Source organism: Protopterus annectens, chromosome 4.part0, assembly GCF_019279795.1.
Source record: "Protopterus annectens isolate FY-2018-M chromosome 4.part0, PAN1.0, whole genome shotgun sequence".
Taxonomy (NCBI): Eukaryota; Metazoa; Chordata; order Ceratodontiformes; family Protopteridae; genus Protopterus; species Protopterus annectens.
In genome coordinates this window covers 1,065,723,247-1,065,750,085 of record NC_056733.1, presented here as the reverse complement: position 1 = coordinate 1,065,750,085, position 26,839 = coordinate 1,065,723,247, and the positions used below count along the sequence as shown (strand labels likewise).

The 26,839-nt window shown below is 42.9% G+C and overlaps 1 protein-coding gene across 2 annotated transcripts in view; it reads left to right on the top strand.

Moving 5' to 3' along the window:
• Window positions 1–26,839, top strand: part of DNAJC18 (DnaJ heat shock protein family (Hsp40) member C18) — a gene marked incomplete at its 3' end in the record, with an annotated part of 495,263 nt that overhangs the window by 186,911 nt on the left and 281,513 nt on the right. For both annotated transcript variants that reach the window (XM_044068998.1, XM_044068999.1), the window contains 1 exon segment: window positions 3,887–4,032. In XM_044068998.1, the coding sequence (XP_043924933.1) occupies window positions 3,887–4,032 (146 nt within the window).

The window sequence follows — 26,839 nt, the reverse complement described above, 5'->3', positions numbered from 1 at the left end:
CTTTTTCCACTTTCCTTTTCAAGAGTTTCTAAGGGATTTTCTATCTCTTCATCCAATTTTGGCAAAAAAATGGAATAAAAACAGTCTGAACAAAATACAGGTAAGCAGATTGTTGGCAAGGGGGCTCTAAAATGAAGTATTCAACCTTCCAAAACCAAGGACAGTGCATAAAGTGTGAATAACTGTTCAGGAGACCTGAACCCTGCCCACATTGGCACATAATTTTTCTTTCTGAATCTCCATTTTCTTCTTTGGCAACCGATTGTTTCAGACCTAGTGATAAATAAAGTAAATGCTTAGAGACCAGTTCTGGATCTTTCTTTCCTAAACCTGTTTGATGGTGCCCAAATTCAAAATGATGTGACTTCGCAACATGTTGCCTCCTTTTCCTCTTTCATGTTTCCTGGTAACACTAGACTTAAAGCATGCTTATCGCATCCCTAGTCCATACTGACTTCAGACGTTTCTTAAGGTTGTGTGTGTCTGGATCACATTCAGTTCTCTGTCTTACCCTTTCAAAAATCCACTGCACCAAGTGTGTTCACAAAATGTCTAGATACAGTTACAGCTCATTACATGCTACAGGGAATACTCATTTTTTCATATTTAGACTACTTGATCATCTCTGCAGAGTCTGAGTGTTTGGAATGTTCTCTCGAGAGATTCTTAAGTCTTTCTTTCCTTTTGTTTCCCAGGAACACAATCCTGTGTGAAAATAAGGTTTTCCACTCGGACTTCAGTCACACTGAGGGAATACCTCAGGATTTTGGGTCTCATGGCATCTGTGATAAGATGCCACATTAGAAAGATGCAGTGGTATCTGAAATCTCTTTGGTGTCAGCATCAGCAACATTCATCTTTTTAAATCCAAGTGCTGAGGATTCAGAAATTGAATCATTTGGTGGAGCCATCTGTAAATCCAGGTCTCCCATTCTCCCTTGCTGTTCCAAAGCAGTAAGTCATCACATATGCCTCATACTTTTCTTGGCGAACAGTTTCCGGAGGGTAGGAGTGCCATTCTCCCTTGCTGTTCCAAAGCAGTAAGTCATCACATATGCCTCATACTTTTCTTGGCGAACAGTTTCCGGAGGGTAGGAGTGCCATTCTCCGTTGCTGTTCCAAAGCAGTAAGTCATCACATATGCCTCATACTTTTCTTGGCGAACAGTTTCCGGAGGGTAGGAGTGCCATTCTCCGTTACTGTTCCAGAGCAGTAAGTCATCACATATGCCTCATACTTTTCTTGGCGAACAGTTTCCAGAGGGTAGGAGTGCCATTCTCCCTTGCTGTTCCAAAGCAGTAAGTCGTCACATATGCCTCATACTTTTCTTGGCGAACAGTTTCCGGAGGGCTAGGAGTGCCATTCTCCCTTGCTGTTCCAAAGCAGTAAGTCGTCACATATGCCTCATACTTTTCTTGGCGAACAGTTTCCGGAGGGTAGGAGTGCCATTCTCCCTTGCTGTTCCAAAGCAGTAAGTCGTCACATATGCCTCATACTTTTCTTGGCGAACAGTTTCCGGAGGGTAGGAGTGCAGGGTGTAGTGTGAGACACCAAAGATGGACACAAGCACACAAAATATCAAGGTCATTCTTGCTCTGATCAAGACATTCAACTCTTTGAATCATCTTGGGTTCCTGGGACTTCAAGTAGTTAAAACAGTACCACAGCCATGTGGTACATCAGCAAGCAGGGGGAAACCAGGTTGTATCCCCTTGGCAGACTAGCCATGTTAGCTTGTGCTTGAAGTTAGTCATAAGATGTAAAAAAAAAAAAAACTTTTAGAAGCTCCTTTAGAGAAGTACTTCCTTTTTCGAACCGTTTCTGCAAAAATATTCAAGAAACTGAAACGGGCAAAATTGTGCAGAGGTTTAAACAGCTTTCTCTTTCCTGTGCCACAAAATTTCAAATTATCCTTCCAAGGCAGATCCTTTCTATCGTAAAAAATATCCAACAAAAGGGCAAGAACTCCAAAAAGAAATGACAAGATAAACTTAAAGTTTAATTTCAAGGTGACTATAGGCTTTTCCATGGACAACTTCCAGTCTCTGACTACAGCCTCCATACCCTCCCTTCCCTTCCCTTCACCTTGGCATTCCACACAAACTTTTTGTCAAATTTTCCTTCTGGAAAAAGATCCCAGACACCTGGATCATTCAGGAAGGGTATACGCTGTACAGTGGAAATCTCTTCCATTTCAACACAAAGAATTCCTCAACTTCCAGAAAACCAACAAAGCGCAATAGTTCTTCCAATTTTTTATTGGGCTTTCTACTCCAGGGAGTAATAGAATTTGTCTCCCCAAATAAAAAGGGAGGGGCTTCTAGACCAGATTATTCTTCCTGTCAAGGAAGGAAGGCAGGCACTTGGAGACCTGTTCTGTATGCCAGTTTGAAACGCTTTTTCTTAAACATTACAAAATTTTAAATGTTGACTTTACAAAGCTTTTTTCTTCATGTTTTCAGAAGAATTTTTGGCTACCCTGGACCACAAGGATACTTGTATTCATATTTCAATCCATCCACTTAACAGGAAATGTCCAAGATTCTCTGTATTCGTCATATACTTTCAGTTTACTGCTTGCGTTTTGGGCTTTTTAATGCTTTAAGTGCATCTACAAACTGTATAGCCCCAGTAATAGCATTGTGCAGCCTCCAGGGCATCTGCCTTTCCCCTTAAAACCTGGATGACTTTCTAATTCAACCCACTTCTCTCTCTCAAAATTCTTCAGGGCTTCCGATTTCACAGTCAGTCTCTTTCAGAATCTGGGATTCACCCAAAATTTTACCAAGAACCATTCTCTGGTGTTCCTAGGTTTTCAGCTCAAATCTTCTCTAACAATGGCCTTTCTTCCCTTGACTATTACATTCTTAACAGGCATCTTTCAATGTCTGACAAACCTAGGAGCCAAATGATGCATGGCATCCACCATTCAGATGTCATCTTTTGCCAGACTGCACAAGAGGAAAATCAAGTGGTGCCTAAAGTGTGTGTGGGTTCAACACTATAAATCTTCTTTTCCTATGCCTGTCTTGGCATTTGTGAATAAAAATAAACTTGAACCTGGGAGTTCCTTTTTAAATTCCTGTAAGTCTTCAGGGTGTCACAACAGATGCTTCCGACATAGTCTGGGAGGCATGCTATGGAGGTTTGAAAATACAAGGAGTTTTGTCAAAAGCCCAAAAAAAAAAACATGTAAACATAAAAGAAGTAAAGCATTGATCATGGGCCCCCAGTCATCACCTGTGATTCCCAGGATCTCTTTAGGTTTAGATAGACAAAACAACCACACTATTATATGTGGTATGTAAATAAGCAGATGGGCACAAAATCCTACCCCCCTGTGCAGGCTTAGTGTTGACTTAGAGGCTGTACCGAATAGCAATGTCCTTTATCCAAGCAGTTCACATTCCATCAGAACAGAACAACTTGGCAGATCATCTGAGCAGACCATGATCATAAATCCACGAATGGACGTTGAACAGAGGTTTTTCCTAAAGATTGTCCAGTCTGGAAGTCCACAGATACATTTTCCTCCCATTAGAACTATCAGTTCAAAGCATTTTGCTCCAGGACATCTTGCGGGGAAAACATGGGCAATGGACCCCTTCTCCTTATCTTGGGTCGCTGGAGCAGTATGCTCCCTCTTGGTGGGTCACTAGCGCATTTAATAGTTGCATGTCAGTACTTTCAGACCCACAGAGGTATGTGTATTGTGACAAGTGGTTCTGTTACTTTGGGCATGCTTTGAGGTGTGCAAAGTACAGAGAGATCTGCAGGTTTTTTTTTTTTTTTTTTTAGCATCAGCAGCAGATGGCATCAAGAAAAAAGCTGTATTGCAAAAGAAGTTGCTGACTAACCTTTACTCTTTCTTCTGTCTTATTCTTAGTATTAAAAAATGCAAGAGTTATTATGAGATCCTGGGAGTATCGAAAGACGCTACTGACGAAGATTTAAAGAGGGCTTATCGGAAGTTGGCGCTAAAATTTCATCCTGACAAAAACCATGCCCCTGGTGCTACAGAGGCCTTTAAAGGTATGTTTATAACTCACGTTTAATAATCTACTTACAGTGAGATGACTGTCAAGTGGAACGGCAGTTCATGTTATAGCTATCAACTTTGCACCATGTGCTGCTGTTCTCATTTGGCCTTTTGAGTTCATAGAGAAATTAAAGTGGACTGCAGTTCAAGTGTACTTATGACTGTTTAAAGACAGGCTGACTCTTTTGGCACATATTTAGGACCACATTAGTAATTGCTAGCTTGCAGGTTGTTTGATGGTTCAATCTCATCTTTGAATAACTTGCAGTAATTGCTGCATGTTATAAAAACAAAGTAGTGCAGAAGTGAACAAAGATGTCCATGGTTCTTTCACCTGATGTGGTAAGGTTACTGTCTTAGGGGAATCCAGCAAAGGAGTGATGACTTATTTTAAATACTTCAGAGTAAGCTATTGTCACCAAGAGTGAGAATCATGCAGTGCAGTGATACTGGAGTAAACTACCATAACTGCGGTGGTGGAATTAAATTATTTTAATGCAGTGTAAAGGGATACAGAAATGCAGTCAAAATGTGAAGTTACGATTATAAGGAAAGCTAGTCCTCATGTTACAGCATTACATGATGCCCATTTGAACCAAGAAGAGCATACCGTTAAGTTGGTAAAATTTGGTTGAAGGGGATGTTATGGTAGTTGCAGAGGAGTGATACAAAGGGGTGGGAGTGGTACTGTTAATTATGAAAGTCTATCAGGTAATGTTTTGCAAGATTGTGAAAGTGGACTTGTTGCAGTAAGGGGCTACTGGTCAGCCCTTTGTGCTACATATTGTTAATTTGTATGCTCCATTAAGTTACTGACCAGAAGGAATACTAAAGAGTCTTGAGAGTGGGGTCATAGAGCGACTGCTAACCTAAGTGTTTTTTCCTGCTACTACCTGGGCGACTGTCCGATGTAGGTAAACTGCAAATATTTCTGCTTCTTGAACTGTTTTAAACTGCTTAAAGTTGTTTTTGCACCTGCACTTTTTAAGTTTGTCCTGTTTGTTGCATTTACCTGTTGAGGCTACACACTCAAGTGTGCTAGCCTGTGTTACATATTTACTGCATTTTCCTGCTATTTGTTGAAAAAAAGAAAAACAAAACAAAAAAAAAATTATCCTTGTTTCCCATCTTTCCTGACCTAGAGTAGTCCAAATACAAGCTTTGCTGTATTCTGGACTTTTGGAAAGTTCCTGTGTTGTCCATTTCCTTTCTTGGATAGAGGGAGGTTTCTTTGTTCACCAGTGGCAGTGGGGAACTTAGAGCAGCCTATCTATCCCTGGAGGAGTGTTCCCAGCACAAGAATCTGGTAGTCTATTGGCCATTTTGGGCCAATTTCTAGCTCTTTCAAATCCCCCTGTATAAAACCCGCTTTGGCGAGGTTTTTGTGCTTGTTACTACTCAGCCAAGCTCCTCGTGGTCCTGCAGAGTGGTGCTAGCAGCAGAGAGGCTAAAAGAGCGACTGCTAACCTGATAAAAGTGTTTTTCCTGCTACTACCTGGGCGACTGTCCGATCTAGCTAAACTGCAAATATTTCTGCTTCTTGAACTGTTTTAAACTGTCTAAAGTTGTTTTTGCACCTGCACTTTTAAAGTTTGTCCTGTTTGTTGCATTTACTTGTTGAGGCTACACACTCAAGTGCTTAGCCTGTGTTACATATTTATTGCAATTTCCTGCTGTTTGTTGCAAAAAAGAAAAAAAAGTTATCCTTGTTTCCCATCTTTCCTGACCTAGAGTAGTCCAAATACAGGCTTTGCTGTATTCTGTACTTTTGGAAAGTTCCTGTGTTGCCATTTCCTTTCTTGGATAGAGGGAGGCTTCTTCGTTCACCAGTGGCAGTGGGGAGCTTGGAGCAGGCTATCTGTCCCTGGAGGAGTGTTCCCAGCACAGGAATCTGGTAGTCTGTTGGCTGTTTTGGGCCAATTTCTAGCTCTTTCAAGTCCGCCTGTATAAAACCCGCTGTAGCGTGGCTTTGCGTGATTTTGTGCATAGCGCTTCATCGAGCAGCGCCGCTTATTTGGGTTTGAGCCTTGGAACTGATCTAGTTCTCATAATAAACACCCTATTCATATGCTAAAGCCTAGCACTTGCTCACTAAAGCAATTATATAAGTCAGCACTAAAAAAATTAAAAGCACTACACCCTCACAAACTCGCCTTGAGTAACTTGTTCCCCATTGGCCCTTTTTTCAATTATAAAGGAATTCCCAATACTATTCTAGCATGTCCAAAGGTCAGTTGTCAATCTCCTCTCCGGTCCAGCTGGTGAACCTGGGAATCTTGAGGCAATGTTACAACTGCCTAATGTACACAGACAACCCTCTCCTCCTCCCAACAAATTCCAACACATGTGAGAGATGCAACCATATAGCCAAACTGGAGGCTAAGCTCTCTCAACTCAGTACTGGCGTAACCAGTCAGGAGGAGAAGGAAACCACACTCACTACAATTCCAGTCTCACATAGACCTACCACGACAGCAAACCAAACACATAAACACAAAAACATACTTGGAGGCTCTAAATAAAAATCTGCCTAAGCAGCTGAGACCTCCAAAGCAGACACCCAAGCAACCGCTACCCCAAAACAAAACACATGCAACACATAGCTCACAAAGCCAGTGTGCCGAACAGTCACAGCCCTTAAGGCTAAACAACACACCTGATACACTTGTAATAGGTGACTCTATCATCAGGCACACTGACGTCCCGCTCACCAGGCTGAACAAGGAGAAGGTCATGGTGAGCTGCCTATCGGGTGCTAGGATCCGCCACATAACACAAGCACTCAGGTCACTCCAAGGCAAGTACAAATATGACTCAGTCATTGTCCATGCTGGTGTGAATGACCTGAGACGTACCTCCCTGGACTACATGAAAAGAGACATAGAGGAGCTCTCTGGGCATATAGCCCAGGCCGGTATGACCCTGACCTTGAGTAGCATCTTACCCTCACCAAGAATGATGCCACAGTATGAAGACAAGATTATCAATTTCAACAATTGGCTTAAGTATTGGTGTCATTCAAAGGGGATCCAATGCCTGTCAGCCTGGGATGACATGCTCGACAAGCCACGATGCTTCGCTAGGGACGGCTTGCACCTGTCACCCCTGGGCTTTCGGATATTGGCAAAGGCTCTTACTACACCCATAGTGCCTTTTTTAGGCAAGGCTCAAAAGACAAACCCACCTCCATAGGTATCACAAGGGATAAGAAACTAAGAGTAATGCTACTCAACGCCAGAAGTCTAAACCTCAAGATGCACGCACTCGAAACTCTCCTTAGCATGGAGAACATCGATATCTGTGCAGTAACAGAAACCTGGTTCAAGGCTCTCGAGAGCACCCCAGCACTACCAGGTTATACCTCATACTATGCTTTTCGGCCCCAAAACTTGGACCGAACCACAAAAGGAGGGGGAGTATCAATATTCGCCAAAGATACCCACACCTCCAGGTTGGTGGCACAGCACGAAGCATCAGAGACTATCCATGTGCAACTAACAGTGGGTAAAACTGCCTTCCAGTTTATAGCCTGCTACAGACCACCCTCCCAAACCCAGGAACCCCACTCTGCCTTCCTGAGAACACTGGAAAATATGAAGGTCTCTCCAAACACCATTATATTGGGTGACTTCAACTACCCAACCATAGACTGGGAGCATTACTCTAGCTCCAACACCCTAGCCCAAAGGTTCCTAGAATTTATAAACTCAAATGCTATGGAACAACTTGTTACCACTCCCACAAGAGGGGAAAACATACTGGAACTGATCATCACCAACATGGGGACTCTATGCTCCAGACCAGAAATGTATCCCTCACTGGTAAGATCAGACCATAAACTAATCTCACTGGATATTCACATCCCGACCCCACACCTGCCCAGAAAACCACAGTGAAAAACTTCTCTAAAGCAAATTTCACACTCCTCAAAACCGAGGTGGAATCCTTCAAAGCCCCCGGGCCTCTGGATAATACGGCCCAGACCACAAAATCCTTTATAAACGCATTCTATGAACACCTTCAGGAATGCATGGATCATGCAATCCCAAATAAAACCAAGACCCAATCCTCCAAAGGCAGACGTCCTGTCTGGTGGACCCCAGCCATAAACAAACTATACAATAGAAGGAGGAAGCTACTACATGACAGAGCAAAATCCCAAAAGGGAAGGCATCTCTGATCAGTATTAGCAAAAACTACGGGCACTCATAAAATTGTCTAAGGCCAGCTTCGAGAGAAAAATTGCACAGGACACTAAGGATAATCACAAGGCTTTCTTTAGTTATGTTAGGAACCTGGGTGGGAATTCCCAGATATGCTCAGAATTAGTCCAAAATGACAAAAATACACGAACCCACAGACATTGCCAACATCCTAGCTGACAGGTTCAGCGCAAACTTCTCTTCCCCTCCCACCAAAGGGCTAATATCTATCCCAGCATAGTGCTGCCCCCCTGACATCTCAGATGCTCAGGTAAGAGCTGCCCTCTCCAAAGCAAGAAACACAGCATCAATGGGACCAGACGGTGTCCCGGACTGCGTCCTACATGAACTCCAAGAAGAGCTAAACCCAAACCTAAAACTACTGTTCAATCTCAGCCTTACTACAAGATATGTACCCAAAGAGTGGCGTACAGCAACAGTGTTCCCTCTCCACAAAGGTGGTGCCTCAACGGATCCTGGAAACTATCGCCCCATAAGTCTCACTAGCTTGGTCTGCAAAGCTATGGAAAGGATCATCATGGACCTTATAAATAAAGATATTGGGGACCTACAGACACTGGATCCTACCCAGTTCGGCTTTGTTAAGGGCAGATCCTGCCTCTTAAACCTGGTCAATTTCTTTGAAACAGTCACCAAGGCCATTGACAAGGGGAAGGTGGTCCACACAGCCTACCTGGACCTCGCAAAAGCCTTCGATACAATACCCCACTGGCATTATAGATAAGCTCACCAGCTTAAATATAAACCCCTATGTCACTAGATGGGTTGCAAACTGGCTCAAGGACAGAACCCACATGGTTAGAATAGCTGGAGCCATGTCAGATTCCAAACCAGTTACAAGTGGCGTCCCACAAGGCTCAGTCTTGGGACCTCTCTTGTTCGGTATATATTTCTCGGAGGTACAGGCCAACATGGAAGGACTGTGGCTGACCAAGTTCGCAGATGACTGCAAACTGGGCACCATAATAGACTCTCCAGCTGACACAAGCATCCTCCAAAAGGGCCTCATAGAAACAGACAACTGGTGCCAGAGCCATGGCCTCAAGCTAAACGCCAAAAAGTGTATAGTCATCCCCTTTGGCAAAAACAGAGTGCCCACAAATTACCACATGGGTGGTAATCCATTAAGTACAGAAGAAGTAATTAGGGACCTGGGGACCCAAGTTGATAGCAGTCTCTCATTTGACAACCACGTGGCCAAAGTGGTTAGAAAAACATTTTATATAGCCCACCTAATCATGAAGGGATTCACATCTAGATCAGGGGAGGTCATCGTGCCTCTTTACTCATCCCTCATCAGGCCCATAATTGAGTACAATGCCCCTTTTGGGATGTACCTTACCAGACACCTGCAGCAACTGGAAAGACCCCAAAAGTACCTCACCAAGAGGATCAAGGGGCTCAAACAGATGCCGTATGCTGCCCGGTTAAAGAAACTCCAGCTCTACTCAGTGGCATACCGCCTGCTCAGAGGCGATCTGTGCCTGACTTATAAAGCCATGTCCAACCCGGAATTAATGGACATGCTGCACCTCAGAAAATCCAAATCCCATCGAGCTACGCGCTCGAGGGACTTTGAACCTCAGCACTGAAATAAATAGGACATGCTGGAGGGACAGATTCATAACCCAGAGGCTCCCTTCACTCTGGAATAAAATCCCAGTCCAGGTTAGGCAGAGTCCCTCATTGACTCTCTTCAAGAGGAATCTTGATGAGTGGATGGGAGATCGTAGGTTTACCCAGGGTATCACTTCTGTGTCACTGTTAGACAGAAGCGCAGTATACTAACCTCGAAAAATGGCATAGCAAAATTAATTTAAAATGGGTGGCGAAAGCCATACACACTCTGGCTAGGCTTATAAATGCCCTAGGGCAGATAGCCTAGTATGAACCTATGAACCTATAATGGGAGTTTGGAATGTAGTAATTTAAAACCACAGATGTAAGTGGAGGGTCTCAGCATTTCAGGATTCCTTTGATTTAGAAATGTTTATAAGCATATCCTGTGCCTTTAATTATAGTGCATAAAAATGTGGAAAGTTCAAAGCAATTGTGTATATTTTTCAGGGAGGCATGAGACCTCCTGTAGTAGTATGTTTAACACAGGAGCATGCTGGGATGATGACCTGTTGATCCTTCTCCTTATTGATTTCGGGTCATGTGATGTAGGATGCTGCTCTTAAAATGTAAGGGAGATGTAAGAGGCTGGGATCTTGTAGTGCTTTATTTAAAAAAAAACTGGGAGCTTTCAGAAACTGGTAAAATAGAAGAATCAGGAGATTTTTCAAGTGAGGCAGTCTGGTGTGTAGGCAGTATGACTGACATTTGGGAGGACATTAAGAGATTGAGAGTAGTAAAACAGTATATTGTTCTGTGGGAGTAATGGAAGAATTATTAGGAGCAGGACAATCCGGTACAATAACTACAATGTTGGATTAGAAATGGTGAGTAGTAGGGTTTTAAGACTGTTGGAGGAAGCAGAAGATAGACTGTGGTGGTGGTGCTGTGGTAGCGCTGTTGCCTCACAGTAAGACGTCCTGTTCGATTCTCAGCTAAAGCGTCTTCTGTGTGGAGACATGCGTGAATGGGCGTACCTTCGTTAAAGGTTGTGCATCAGAGCTGGCAACTTGGCACGTAAAAATCTACTGCCAATCATTAGCGGACCGGAGTTCCGCTGGGGCGACCCCTAACCGGGAAAAGCTGAAAGACACAACAAGAGGAAGCGGAAGATAAGCAGAGTGAATGTTTGAGTAAGAAAGTAGATAAGGTATTTCTTAGGGGCTGTATTTTGAAAATATCTACCTGTTCCAAAAAAATGTTGGCATCGTACTACTCAACTATCCCGATTTTTGCAGATTGTTCAGATTTTTGCATCCTATTTTTGGTCTGTTCCTCATAGAATTTTTGGTTTTCTAGTAAATCACTGGGATGATCTGAGGATTGAAGTAATTAAATAATGACCTACATTTGAGTTGCAGACTTCATGTCCTTCACAAAATGCATGTTATTTATTTATCTGCAGTTTGTCTGCCAGGATAGTCTATTGAGCCACAAGGAGCCCGTTTTCAATGGAGTCCTGGGGAGAAAAGCTCCAGAAAAATGCAAATACATCATACACATTGCACATATACATTACAGATTATCTCATAGGAATACAAAGTAAATATGATAAGAAAAGATAGAATACATCAGTATAGTTCATTAAACAACAATAAGAAACACTTTTGTAAAAAAAAAAAAAAAAAAAAAAAAAAAAAGGTACTTGCGTGATAGTTGCTCTTGATTTTGTCAAACAACATCTTTTAAGCCTACTTATGTTTGCTTAACTGTTAAATAGTCCTCTGTAATGGTGATGGGTTTGAAAGACTAATAAGGGATAAAAATCAGGTTTGTGTGGAGCATACTTTAAGGACGTTGGGCAATGAATACAGTGAACACGGTTGCGTGAATAGATATGATGGGTTTAAAGGAGTGTGGGAATTAGCGTAAGATGTTTAACATATTGACAGCAAGAACGTTTTCTTCCTTTGTTTGTGTACTGTTCACACGGACAGTTCAACTGGCTCTGAATAATTTCTTCAATTTGCTGAGCTGCTGTTCCTCATGTGGAATGGACTATTTTGTAGCTGTACCTCTTCAGTATTTTCACTGTATGGATGAAATAATTAATAGAAATACAATGAGACATGCAAACTGTTTCAGGTAAAGTATTTATTAAAGTTGAAAACCTTTTCAAAAGTTAAGGAAGGTATATGAAAGGAAAATTTTAAGACAGAATTGCAGTAACACTTAAAGGTTTTCAGAATGGATGATATCGGTTGATATTTATAGGTGATTATAGGGTGGTTTTCTCCGTGAGATAGTACTGCTTTGAATGGTTTTATTTTGCAATAGTGGAATTCTCAGGAGAAAGGCTGACTGACATGCGGCGGTAAAGGGCAAACCTACATTGCAGTATTACTTTCTCAGATGTTGAACTCATAAAACTGCCTAAACAAACAAAGAAATGTAAAGAAAACACTGATGTTCATCATGCATACAGCTGCAGCCATCAGGCGGCCGAATTCCAAAGTCTAGGTCCGGCGTCGGTTGTTGTCGCTTCTTCCCTGAGGTCAGCGCGGCAGGGGTATAAAAGAGGCAGCCGATGCCATTTTCTTCAGTCTTTCTTGCCGCGCGGTGCCCGAAGCAGAAGCAGTTCGCAAGTGCCGGTCGGCCAGCTCCTGAGATTTACGAAAGTATTTCAGCCGAAGTCTTCTTGAAAGCTAAGTACCCCGTTGGGGAAACTTTTCTTGCCTCAGACCGATGTCAGACAAAGTTAATAATTGCATTTCATGTGGGAAGCAAATACCGCATAAGGATTTCCACTCTTTCTGTATACCTTGCTTAGGCCCAGACCACGACGTCTCGGCCTGCCGTTTTTGTGCCAGATTCAACAAGTGCACTATTAAGCGTCGGGCGGAGTTCGCCCTTCACTTTTTTGGCAAAAAATTCAATTATATTATGTCGTCGGATACTCCGACTCCAGTTTTGAGCAAAAAACGCTAAGATAAGGACCAACATACGAGGTCCGCACCACCTACTGAAACCACGCCAAGGCCGACTACCGGTTCTCCGGTACTCAGCAAGGCGCCTACGCAGCCCCTGAGTACTGATGACAATGCATTACCGGTGTCTTCAGTACCCGAGATCGCAGGCTCCTCGGCCCCCATTCCTACTACAGATACCGACGCCACTCCTGGCGGGGAAACTCAGAATTTAGACAGGCCTGCCATTTCTCAAGGGGTCTTCAGGCCTTCCTCCTTCTCTATTAAAGCCTTCACTAAATCTAAAGCAGCCATGAAAACCAAAAAACAGGTTCCTCAGACCCCCTCTCAAGGCACCATGCCTAAAAAACAGATGCTTAAAATGGCTGAGGATTTGATTACTCTTATCAGGGGTTCTCAACCCCCCTCTGACAAAAGGCCCAGATTAGAGGAAGACTACCCTTTCTCAGATCAAGCTTCTATTACCTCAGAACTATCTGAGGACCAGGATTATTATGCCTATTCTCCATTCGAAGACTCTGATGCAGAGGAGTCTATTCCCTCGGTCTCCCCCCCCTGAGGACTTCTCTTTTGGGGAAACCCTGCATACATTGAGGGAACACTTTCACTGGGAAGGCCAAGATTACTCAGATTCCAAGAAAAGGCTCAGGGAATTTCTTCTGCTCCCCCAGCATAGGCCTCTGGCTATCCCTCCTGTTTTAGATATATTGGATGATGTGTATACACAAGCCAGCCTTAATCCTGATTCTTTGCCTCCAGCTCCTGTTACACCAGACTGGTATTACCGGGTTCCTGATTCTCACCATTTCCTATATAAAAGCCATACTGCTGACCCAGAAACAATTTCACAGGGTCCCAAGGGAATTAAGGCCTCTATAAAAACCCATTACCTTCAGAGAGAGATTCCAGAGCTTTAGAAAGGTGGGGGAAAAAGGTGTACACCTCGGCCACTTTAACCATGAGGGCATTAAACTGTCAGTTCCATATGTTATATCAACAGTTTTTGATATCTCAGCTGAAAAGCAAGATGACTCAACCAGAACAACCAGATTTAAAAGAGTTGCAGGATTTGTTGCATAGTGCAGAGCAAGTGGGTAAACATACCTTGCAGTGTGGTTTTGATGCTTTAGTGGCCTCATGTAGAGCTGCTGTTACGGGGTCTGTTATACGTAGGCATACTTGGCTCAAAGAGCAAACCTTACCAGATCATGTCAAAACTAAATTATGTAGATGCACCTCTTCAAAAAGATGTATTGTTTGGTGTTAAAGCTGAGGAGGTGCTAAAGAAAATGGAGGAAAAAGCGAAATCAATGCAAACAGTGAAAGATTTCCTGCAGGTACAGCCTCCACGATTCAGCAGAAACTGACCTTCAAAAAATTGGTCCTTTCCAGCCACGGACAGACCTCAAAGGGGCAGATACAGGCGTCCAAGGGGTAGAGGGCAACCTCAAGGATCTTTCAGAGCCAGACAGTGGCAAGCACCAACCCCAAGAGGTGGAGAAGATAGATCACAGTCTTTTAGAAAACAGACACAATGACTTCCCCCTACACCTGCCAAGCAAAGCTTTAATGGCAGCACCTTTGGACGGAAAACTGACATTATTCTCAAAAAATTGGTATATTGTTACAAAAGACAAATGGATTCTGGACATTATAGACAGAGGCTACAGGTTCCAATTTCACACCCTTCCAAAATTGAGAGGCATGCCAAACCTGCCACAAAATCAAAGGGCAGAGGCACAAAAACAAATTTCAGCTCTCATGGACATGAAAGCAATTCAAGAGGTACCTGCAAAAGAACAAGGGTCAAGGGTTTTATTCCAGAATATTCCTGGTACCAAGGAAAGACAAAGATTGGAGACCTATCTTAGACCTATCCATCCTGAACACATATCTACAGGTGCCAAAATTCAAGATGCTCACATTACAGCAGCTTCTTCCCATGCTGGGCAAGGAGTCTTGGCTGGTAACATTGGACCTCAAGGAGGCATACCTGCATGTCCCTATCAGACAAGATTGCAGAAGATACCTCAGATTTCTTGCAGGTTCAACCCATTACCAATTCTCTGTATTGCCCTTTGGCTTATCTACTGCGCCCAGAGTGTTTACGAAATGCCTGGCATCAGTAATCGCCTTCTGCAGACTACAAGGGATACAAATCTACCCATATCTGGACGACTGCCTGATCCAAGCGGACAGCAAGGACATACTACTGCAGCACTTGGTGTCTGTAATAAAACTGTTGAACTTCCTGGGATACACAGTCAACAAAAAGAAATCAAAACTAATACCCTCTCAACAAATAATTTTTCTGGGTGCCAGCTTGGATACAACCACCCAGATGGCCTACCTCACGCCAGACAAGCAAGGGCAACTGTCTCAATACTTCAGAAAAATGGCAACTTAGACCAGGCTAACTGCAAGGAAAGTCCTGCAGGCTCTGGGATTCATGGCATCTTGCATCCTACTAATCCCATGTGCAAAGCTGCATATGAGGAAACTTCAATGGTACCTAAAACACTTATGGTCTCAACACAGCCACAGCTTGGAAGCAATTATACCACTCATTCCATGCCTTCAAAAGGAATTTATGTGGTGGGCTCAAGCTTGCCAAAGAAACACAGGTCTTCCTTTCTGTGTACCTCAAGCAACTCATATCATCACAACAGACGCCTCAGACTACGCCTGGGGAGCACACATGACAGATCAGTGCATTCAGGGAAAATGGGCACAAAAAGAGAAGCACCTTCACATCAACCAAAAGGAAATGCTAGCCGTGCAAAAGGCTGTTATGACCTTCAAAGACCTACTGCATCCAGGCCAGCTATTGATAAGGACAGACAACACCACAGTGATGTGGTACATAAACAAACAGGGGGAACTCATTCATACCCCCTGTGCAGGCAAGCCATGACCCTATGGAACACAGCACTGGAATTGCAAATTCAACTACAAGCACAATTCCTGCCAGGGAAGGAAAACACACTGGCAGACAACCTAAGCAGAAATATGACAGATCCACACGAATGGAAGTTGCATCCTCAAGTTTTCACAAAGATAACTCAGGCATGGGGACAGCCAGACATAGATCTCTTTGCTACCCACAGAAATTGCCAGTTGAAAAAATTTTGTTCAAGGACCTATCATCCACAGGCCTGGAAAGTGGACGCACTTTCCTTCAATTGGGCAACATTGACAGTCTATGCCTTCCCGCCTCTTCCTCTGCTGCCCAAAGGTCTATTAAAAGCCAGAGCAGAGAGGCCGAAAATGATTCTCATTGCGCCAGACTGGCCAAGACAACACTGGTATCCGCTCCTGAAGAGCCCGACACATTCCCCACCATGGATCCTACCTCTAGTTCCTCTTCTGTTGTCCCAGCACAACTACAAAACTCTTCACAGCCATTTCAAAACTCTAAATCTAGCTGCATGGAGAATTCCTTGATTTCCCAACAATTTCTCCTCTCCAAGAAGGTGCAGGATGTCATCTTGGAGGCCAGAAGACCTTCTACTAGAAAGGCCTACTCTGCCAAATGGAAACTATTTTGTGTCTGGAATCAAGAAAAGGGACAGAATCCTTGGGTAATAAATATACCTCAAATTTTACAGTACCTAGCTGAGATGTTAAACAATGGACTTTCCTTCTCCTCCATCAAGATCCACGCTTCAGCCATTTCTGCACAATACAACACAGATCCTCCTTTATTCTCTCATCCTCTCTTAAGGCAGTTCCTCAGAGGGGCAAAGAATATAAACCCCTCAAGGAAACCACCAGTCCCTGCTTGGGACCTCAACTTCGTATTGGAAAAGCTGACCCTTCCTCCCTCCGAGCCAGCTTCTTCAACAGAGTTACAGTACTTGTCATGGAAAACAGCCTTTCTTCTGGCTATCACCTCAGCACGCAGGGTTTCTGAGCTACAGGCCCTCATGGCTGTGCAACCATTCATCATTTTCCATCAGGACAGAGTTTCCTTACGAACCAACCCTACCTTTATGCCAAAGGTAGTATCCAGTGTAGCTTTGAATCAGACTATCCACTTACCTACCTTTTATCCTAATCCACAAAACAAAGGGGAAAGACTACTACATTCCTTGGACATTCACAGACAACTTTGTTACTGTTTGGACAGGACAAAGCCATTCAGGAAATCTGAGCAACTCTTTGTGTCCTATGCTGCAGGTGCTCAAGGAAAGGCTATTTCCAAACAGACAATTTCAAAATGGATAGCCCACTGCATACGCTTTTGTTACTCATTTCATGGAAAAACTGTGCCTGCATGCATCAGATCCCACTCCACCAGAGCCACAGCTACCTCTGCAGCCTTCCTCAGGGGAGTCCCTACCAAGGACATTTTGGAAGCAGCCACCTGGAGTTCAGTGCACACTTTCTCCAAGCACTATCACCTCCCACTATACTCAAAATCTAGAGCGGGCTTTGCCACAGCAGTCCTGCAGGGCATCCTAGCCCCTCCTAGTTCCACTTAGTGCCTACCACCTTTACTTAGCTTTGGGATTCTACCCATCTGTTATGACTGCAGCTGTATGCACGATGAACATAGTACAGTTTTGTACCTACCATAAATGTAGATGTTCGAGTGCTCATACAGCTGCAGTCCAGGTTTCCCTTCCTTCATCCCCTTTTAGGACAGGCCTTATGACAAACACTTTTCATATAACCTTTTTGGGGTATTCTTTTATGGTGTATTTGCTTGCAACTACTGTTTTTGATTTATCAACATTGCATCTTTGCATAACATTATGTTTGCCTTCCTTCTGGGGGCACCTGACATCTGGGGCAAGAAAAACTGAAGAAAATGGCGTCAGCTGCCTCTTTTACACCCCTGCCGCGCTGACGTCAGGGAAGAAGCGACGACAACCGACGCCGGACCTAGACTTTGGAATTCGGCCGACCGAGGACCTGCCTGACGGCAGGATAACCCATCTGTTATGACTGCAGCTGTATGAGCACTCGAACATCTACATTTATGGTAGGTACAAAACTGTACTTTTCTATGCCTTTTAATAGATTATCAGCACCACTTTACTCATCGGGAAGCAACCTGCATTACTGCGAATATCTGGTTGCGATAATACGCAAGTACCAAAAAAAAAAATTAGCAGCATAGGGTAACTGTTAAGTAGTTGGTCAAATAGTTCAATAGAGCTGTGGAACTATAGGAGCCAGTCACTTAACTATGAAATGTAAAGCTTTTTCATGATTATTTATATTTACATAATGTGAATGTTAACATAAACGCTATTACCCTAGCAATTTTCTAAATTTATAAGAGCAATATTTAAAATTTGTCCCTATTTCTGGGCCTTTGTACAGATTTCTTCCATCAAGAGGTTGGGAGGTATAGTTTGCACTAACGTTAAGTGACAAAAAGTAGGGAGAGAGTGCAAGTCTGAGGAGACTGGAACAAATCATTTTGTATGAGAAACTAGGAAATGTACTTTTTCATGATTATTTAGGTTTACATAATCTGAAGGCCAAACAGCACAAACTGCCAATAGTTGCAAAGAAATTTTGAGATCCCCATTTACCTAGGTTAATGGAATATTGGTGGAAACCCACTACGTAGGATGACGGAATATGGGCAGTATCTTATTATCGAGACTAACTGAATATAGGAGATATCCCATTGCATAATCTAATGGAATTTGGGACATATCCCATTACCTACTTTAACAGAATCATCTGTTTGATGCACTGATGAATCTAGTAATGATGGAGGAACAGAAGGAAGTATTGGCCCAAGCAAGGTAAGGGTAGGTCTGTGGGTATGGTGGCACACCTGTAAATTTGTTCTTGAAGGGAACCGTGTTAGATTAACTGATGCATAGGTTTACCATGCAAATAAAATTCTCTGTGAACATGAGGTTTTTTCATTGTGGAGGAGGGTAGTAATGACTGATGTTCCTAAGGAAGGGAAGGTGCTCCTGTAATTATCCTCCTGCAGACTCACGCCAGGTTTAAACCACAGTTGTGAACAAGTTAATGGAAGTAGTGGCCGCTAGAATAGGCAGGTGGTTTTGAGATTTCATTGGTACAGATCAACCAGGGTTTGTGAAGGACCACATACTTGATGTTATATTTTGAGCACGTCCCTTTGATGAATGATCAGAGTGAAAGGAATAAGGATTTGTTGATTTTGAGCCTGAACGTGAAGAAAGTATCTGGTAAGGTGGAATGGCTCTTCTCATTTGAAGGGCTTTGGAGGATGGCCTTCCTGTTAACTTTAGTAAGCTCTTCACTAACATCTGTAAAAGGGCAAGTAGCAGGAGATAAGGTGATATTTCAGCTCTCTGAAGCTGTATAACTAGAAAGGGAGGCCAGTAAGGGTTACCATTGTCCTGCTTTTATATCTAGTCTGTCTAGAGTCTTTATTAGAAGGTCATATGTAGTGGTGTAGTCCTTCCACATCCCAATGATGTAACTATAGACGGGCATTCCACTGTCATCCCAAACACATGCTAGCATTCCTCCGACATCCTGAATGCATGAGGTTGGTGGATTGGTGAGTCTAAATCACCCATAAATTTGTGTGTGTATCTGTTTTACACTATTGAATTTTTAAATGTCTAATCTCCACAAAATAGCAGAATTTCTTTTTTGGGGGGGGGGGTGCAAACCCCTCTGCACCATCACACTCCTTGCTAATATATATGTAACATATATACACACCCATACACACGCACGCACACACACACACCAACTCCAAGAACACACTACATTTGGGAAAACAGGCACATTCTCTGATCCTCACTGTATCACAATCTCAGTACAGTCTATCAATTTAAAAAAAAAAAAAAAAAAAAAAAAGTTGATCACATGGTTTCGAGCATAAGAAATTTGACTTTTTGAAAATTCGATCAAGGCCACACACACAGACACAGATACAAGCATGCATGACAAAAAAATGCTTGACAATCTACTTTAATTTCATACTTGGCTGGTAAACACTGGATGGCAGCGGGTGTTCATGGGGTCCCTGCAAGTGGTAGATGCAACCTGACAGAATTTGTTGGATATGCATGTTGATCTCATGGTAAAAGCCTTTATCTTTGTGCATAACACAATAGTTTTTGTTAAACCTGGAAAGAAATCTTTCTGATCTGGTCAAGTCACTGAGCAAGAGCTATTCAGCATGTTGAGTGAGTAACTGTTTAATTTTCAGGATACAAGCTAGTTTAGAAGAACATGGATGACAATTAAGTGTATCCCTAGTCTGCGATTTGACAGTCAACTTCATTTTATTAAGTAAGGGTAACTAAATCTCTAAAGTATTTTAACTTATCAGTTAGTATGCCTGTTTAGTAAAATTGACTTGTGAAGAACATATAAGAGAGAACTTGTTGGATGGAAGGTGATAGCTTACATTTAGACCACAAAATTCAGGCAGATGATTGTTGCTAGCAGTGCTGTATGTGGGACAGTTTTTTTTACTCTGCCATGTGCTAGTTTGTAGTGCATGTTGAAGACATGGCTGCATGAGTCTAAAATGATAAATGTTCAAAACCAGCTTGGGGAAACTTTTGTAATGCAAAGAGATTTGCTAGGATATGAATACCACGTCTGCCTGGTTACCTTAAAATCCTGTAAATGAGACTTTTATTCACTCTGATATGCATTGAGCAAAATACAAAAATATGGCTGTTGGTCAGGAAGGGCTTCCAAGCGATTGTCCTAGGTTGTCAGTGGAGCGGTGCTGAAGAATGGGATACAGGGGAAAAAGTTCCTTAAAGATTAAATGAGCGACTGAGAGATTTGCTGCTGGCAGGGAATTTATTTCCTTTTGCATGAGGGACTAGTTACTGGTAGCTAGGGAGAGGGCCTGATATAGGAAAGAGTCAAGAACAATTTGGCACTGAAGACCTGGACAGACTAATATACACTAGATTGATTGCCCAAATAAAAGTGCGGTGGGTATTAAACGTAGGTGGACAGGTAACAGAAGTGGTCAGATTCCTGGCATAATGTTTCTTTGACCAGGAAAGTTTGACTGGACAAACCAGATTTTGAGCAGATATCCAGGATAGATATAAACAGGTAGTTCTATAATGATACTGTATAAAGATAAAACTGGTGAAGTTGTCGTGATAAATTCAAAGTGTAAAGCATTTATTATACATCGGTTCATGTGCATTATACGTGACAAGCATCAAGACTTTGATAAGGAGGGTAACCGTGTGCATTAGAGGTGTGAAACATCAGTCACTAGGTAGAAGACATAGTTAAGGAGGATGGAGAGATGTTTCACTGGCCTTTAGGAGGTCAAGGCTGCAAAGCTTTACAGACATCAGTTAATACCCCAGCAGAAAGGTCATAATAAGTTTGAGAGTAGAAAGTAAGATGTGTGATGATGTAGTAAGAGTGGTTACGATCCCAATTCTCACTATATCTGACAATTTGAACATTTGGTATTTTTCTATTCTAGCAAAGTTAAATAATGTATTCTCATGAGTAATTATTATATACTGGCGGTGTCAGTAGGGAGAGTTTTTTGGGATTGTTCCTAGCTTAAACAAATATAGCTGATATCTTGAATTTGTTTTGAAAAGTAAGATGTAAGAGTAATGGAAGACTTGTTTTGCTGGGTCCTGAATGTTGCAGGATTGATCAAAGCATGAGATGCAGTTTGGTAAGAAGCGACTGTGGCCTCTTGTTTTACTACTCTGATTTAGAAAAGTCTCTTTAAAACCAAACAAGACTGTAACCCAGATTGGAAAAGTTCATGTTTGTCCCTTCTGTAGGTTGTCAAGAGTTCCCATGGAAGCGAATTTACATTGGCCTGCTGTCCCAACAACAGTCAAGGGGCCTGCATTCAAATTGTTTTCTCATTTTGACCCTGGAGGATAAAACTTTGAATGCTGGAATGTCTTCATTATCTGGATGGGTGTTGCAGGCCATAATAGTCGCATGTGAGAAGGTAGCACAGAGTTTTCAGTGTAGCAGAAGCAGTAGAAGGTTGGATGTGTTCTCTGCTGCATTTCCTTCTTAGCCTCCATTCTCTGTATGAATTAGGTTTGCATTGTTTTCCCTCAAGCTACATATGTCAGTATTACCAGCATGTTTGTCTTGGTCTTTTCCACTAGTTTCTGTAACAGAACTGAAACTTTCTTTTGTAAGAGCTTTTTACATTCAAGACCCTCCCCCCTCCAAAAATAAATAATTTACCATTCTGCAATATTTTTTTAATGTTTTTTCCTCTTTGCCAAAGAAAAAGAGGGGTACTCTAGTTAACTAATGAACACTATCAAAATGGCTGTTTGTTTCATCATCTTATAGTACCCTGGAAAATTGTTTTCAGACTGGAGAGAATGCACTGTATCAAGCCAGCAGTTATTGCACTGGCATTCTGAGGGTATATCTTAAAATGATATATGAAGCTGTTGCATGACCGTGTCTGCACATTTGGCAGTACAAGTTGTATAACCCAGCTTCTGAGGCTGCCATAAAATATATACTACGAGTAAAGGGTCAAGTTTTCCCTGTCCAGAGTGGAGCATTTCTTACTGAAATGTGAGATTTTGCATGTAATGATGCACACCTAAACAAAACAAAATATTTGTTTTACAAGCCTTGATCCTCAATGCTAACTTCCATTATAATTCTTTGGTCCATCGTTTTGTTCTGATGAAACAGAGTTTACTCCAAATACCTACAGAGCATACTGTGTTGAATGACTCGGACTTTTGTAGTATAACCATGAACGTTCTTGGAGAGCTATGTAAGGGGAGCTTTCTCATGTCAAATAGTAATAGCAACCAAAAACAAATATCACTATGTTATGTCTAATTTAGTAAAGGAAAAACGGACATTGCCTAAGGAAATTTTTTGACATACTCCAGGAGCTTGCCTCCTACTTTAGGTAGGTTTTAGAACATTATGAAGCGAAATATAAATTTATAAGGCATTTGACACAGTACCTCACTTGGGCATTGTCAAAAAACTTATAGAACTAAGTATAAACTGCTGTGTAACATGCTGGAAAGTTAAATGGCTCACCGACAGGATCCGGGAAGTTAGAATTGGTTAGGCCTGCTTATTTGAACTATTTCTTTCTGAAATTGGTATTCCTTGATGTTCATAGTGTTACCCTGCTGCAGTCATCACACTTGGGTTATCCTGTCGTCAGGCGGTCCCGCAGTCGGCCGGATTTCCAAAGTCTTGGTCCGACGTCGGTTGCTGTCGCCTCATCCCTGACGTCAGTGCGCCAGAGGTACATATACTGCAACCGAAGCCATTTTCTTCAGTCTTTCTTGCCGCGCGGTGCCCGAAGCAGAAGCAGTTTTTAAGTGCCGGTCGGCCGACTCCTGAGATTATCGAATTCGAATTTCAGACCGAAGTCTTCTATAAAGCTAAGTGCCCTGTTGGGGAAACTTTTCTTGCCTCAGACCGATGTCAGAAAAAGTTAACAATTGTATTTCTTGTGGGAAGCAAATACCTCATAAGGATTTTCATTCTTATTGCATACCTTGCCTAGGCCCTGATCACAACGTCACTTCTTGTCGTTTTTGTGCTAGGTTTAATAAGCGTACTATTAAAAGGCGTTTTGATTTCGCACGACACTTTTTTGGTAGAAAATTTAACTATAACATGCCGTCGAAGCTACCGACTACCGGCGTGCACAAAAAACGCAGGGACAAGGACCGACAGCCAAGGCCTAAACCCGATTCCGAGGCCTCGGTTGATCCGGTCTCCGGTTATCAGTGAGGCTCCGACGCAGCCCCTGACTACCGCAGTCCTGGAACCAGAGACCACTACGGATATTTTGACAGAATGTACTAGGCCGACACAGCCTTTTACTTCAGGCCCTTCCGACGATATACCTTCTAAGGACGTCGGTGCTTCGGAAACGCCATCGGTTTCTGAGGGCGTTTTCAGACCGACGACTCTCACAGTCAAAACGTTTTCCAAGTCTAAGACTCCTTCTAAAGCAAAAAAGACTACACTTCAGTCTCCTGTTCAAGGCCCTATGCCTAAGAAACAGATGCTCAAAATGGCTGAAGATTTGATTTCTCTTATCAGGGGTTCACAGCCTCCTCCTGACAAAAGGCCTAGACAAGAGGAAGATTCTGCTTCTTCTGAGCAACTGTCTATTTCTTCGGATTCCTCTGAAGACCAAGACTTTTCCTACTCTCCTTATGAAGATTCTGATGCTGAGGACTCTATTCCCTCAGCTTCCCCTCCTGAAGACTACTCTTTTGGGGAAACTTTACACACTATGAGGGAACATTTCCAGTGGGAAGGTCAGGATTTCTCTGATTCCAAGAAAAGGCTCAGAGAGTTTTTTACTCCTCCAACACAGACCTCTAGCCATCCCACCTGTTTTGGACATTGTGGATGATGTCTATTTAGAATCCAGTTTCAACCCAGACTCTCTACCTCCTGCTCCGGCTAAGACTGACAGATACTACAGAGTACCTGATTCCCACAAATTTCTTTACAAAAGCCCAGTAGCTGACCCAGAGACTATCTCCCAGGGTCCCAAGGGGGCTAAGGCTTCCATGGCTAAAAACCCAGTAACTTCTGAGGGGGACTCAAGAGCACTAGACAGGTGGGGGAAAAAGGTTTACATCTCAGCCACATTAGCTATGAGAGCACTAAATTGTCAATTTCATATGCTCAAGTATCAGCAGTTTCTAATCTCTCAGTTAAAACAAAAGATAACCTCCCTTCCCCAACAATCTGAATTGAAAGAAGTACAGGATTTGTTGCACGCCACCGAGCAGGTGGGCAAACATACCTTACAATGTGGGTTTGATTCTTTGGAGGCCTCCTGCAGAGCAGCTGTCACTGGATCAGTTATACATAGGCATGCCTGGTTAAAGGAACAAAGTCTACCTAATCATGTCAAAGCAAAACTACTGGATGCACCCTTACAGCAGGATGTGCTTTTTGGAGTTAAAGCAGAAGTGCTAAAGAAAATGTAAGATAAGGCGAAATCAATGCAGACAGTCAAAGATTTCCTACAGGTACAACCCCCTCGCTTCAGCAGAAACTGGCCAACAAAAATTTGGTCCTTTCCAGCCACTGACAGACCTTAGAGGGGTAAATACAGGCGCCCAAGGGGCAGAGGACAACCACAAGCCCAGTATAAACCTCGCCAATGGGGCACTGCAACACAGAAAGGAGGAGAAGACAGGTCTCAACCCACCAGAAGGCAAACTCAATGACTTGCACCTCGACTGGCCAAACAAAGCTCTTTTGTTAGCCCCCTTGGGGGAAAACTAGCACTTTTTGCAGACAACTGGCACAGGATCACAAAGGACAAATGGGTCCTAGACATTATTTTATGAGGATACAGATTCCACTTTCACACCTTGCCAATGAAAAGAGGAATGCCAAACCTGCCACTAAATCAAAGGGCAGAGGCTCAAAAACAAATTACAGCTCTCATGGCCATGAGAGCCATTCAACGGGTACCGATTCAAGAGCAAGGCCAAGGATTTTACTCAAGGCTCTTTCTAGTACCCAGAAAGAACAATGCTTGGAGACCAACTCTAGATCTTTCAGTTCTAAACACTTACCTGCAAGTCCCAAAATTCAAGATGCTAACACTACAGCAGCTACTTCCCATGTTGGGCAAGGAAGCATGGCTGGTAACGTTGGACCTCAAGGAGGCATACCTGCATGTCCCTATCAGACAAAGTTGCAGAAGATACCTCCGTTTCATTGCAGGTCCAACCCATTACCAATTCTCTGCACTGCCCTTTGGCTTATCTACTGCGCCCAGAGTTTTCACAAAATGCCTGGCACCAGTAATTGCATACTGCAGACAAAGAGGAATTCAAATATATCCATACCTGGACGACTGCCTCATCCAAGCAGAAAGAAAAGACATTCTCTTACACCATCTGGCTTTTGTGGAGCATCTACTAAATTGTCTGGGGTACACAGTAAACGAAAAGAAGTCAAAACTAGTACCCTCACAAAAAATGACATTCCTGGGTGCCAGCTTGGACACAATGGCCCAGAAGGCTCATCTTACATCAGACAAGCAACTACAACTGACTTAATATTTCAAGACAATGGTAACAAAGACCCAATTAACTGCAAGAAAAATTCTGCAGGCTTTGGGCTTCATGGCATCTTGCATACTGATAATACCATTTGCAAAACTGCATATGAGGAAATTACAGTGGTACCTAAAAAATGTATGGTCTCAACACAGCCACAGCTTGGACACAGTGATATCTCTCATTCCCTGCCTTCAACAGGAATTTCTATGGTGGGCACAGGCATGTCACCTCAGCAAGGGTCAGCCTTTTACCTTGCCCCCAACCAGGCAAACTATCACAACAGACGCTTCAGACTATGCCTGGGGGGCACACATGGCAGGGCAATGCATTCAATGCCTATGGACTGCAGAACAAAGAAAACTGCACATAAATCCAAAAGAGATGCTAGCTGTACAGAAAGCTCTGACAGCCTTCAAGGATCTTCTACATCCAGGACAACTTGCAATAAAGACGGACAACACCACAGTAATGTGGTACATAAACAAACAAGGGGGCACACATTCCTACCCTCTTTGCAGGCAAGCAATAATCTTATGGAACACAGCTCTGGCCTACCAAGTCCAGTTAACAAGCTCAATTCCTGCCAGGACAGAAAAACACATTGGCAGGCGACCTAAGCAGAAACATCAAAGATCCCCACGAGTGGAAGCTAGACCCACAAATATTTACAATGATAACTCAAAAACGGGGCCTACCAAATATAGACCTGTTTGCCAGTCCTCAAAACTACCAACTGACAAAATTTTGTACAAGGACATTCCACCATCAAGCTTGGAAAGTGGACGCTCTCTCCTTCAGTTGGAAAAACCTGACAGCATATGCCTTTCCACCATTACCTCTTCTCACAAAGGTTCTTTTGAAGGTCAAAAAGGAGAAACCTCGACTGATTCTCATAGCCCCAGACTGGCCACGCCAGCACTGGTACCCACTATTGAAGAATATGGCTCACAGCCCACCATGGATATTGCCTCAAATACCTCATTTGCTCACGCAGCAAAACAAACA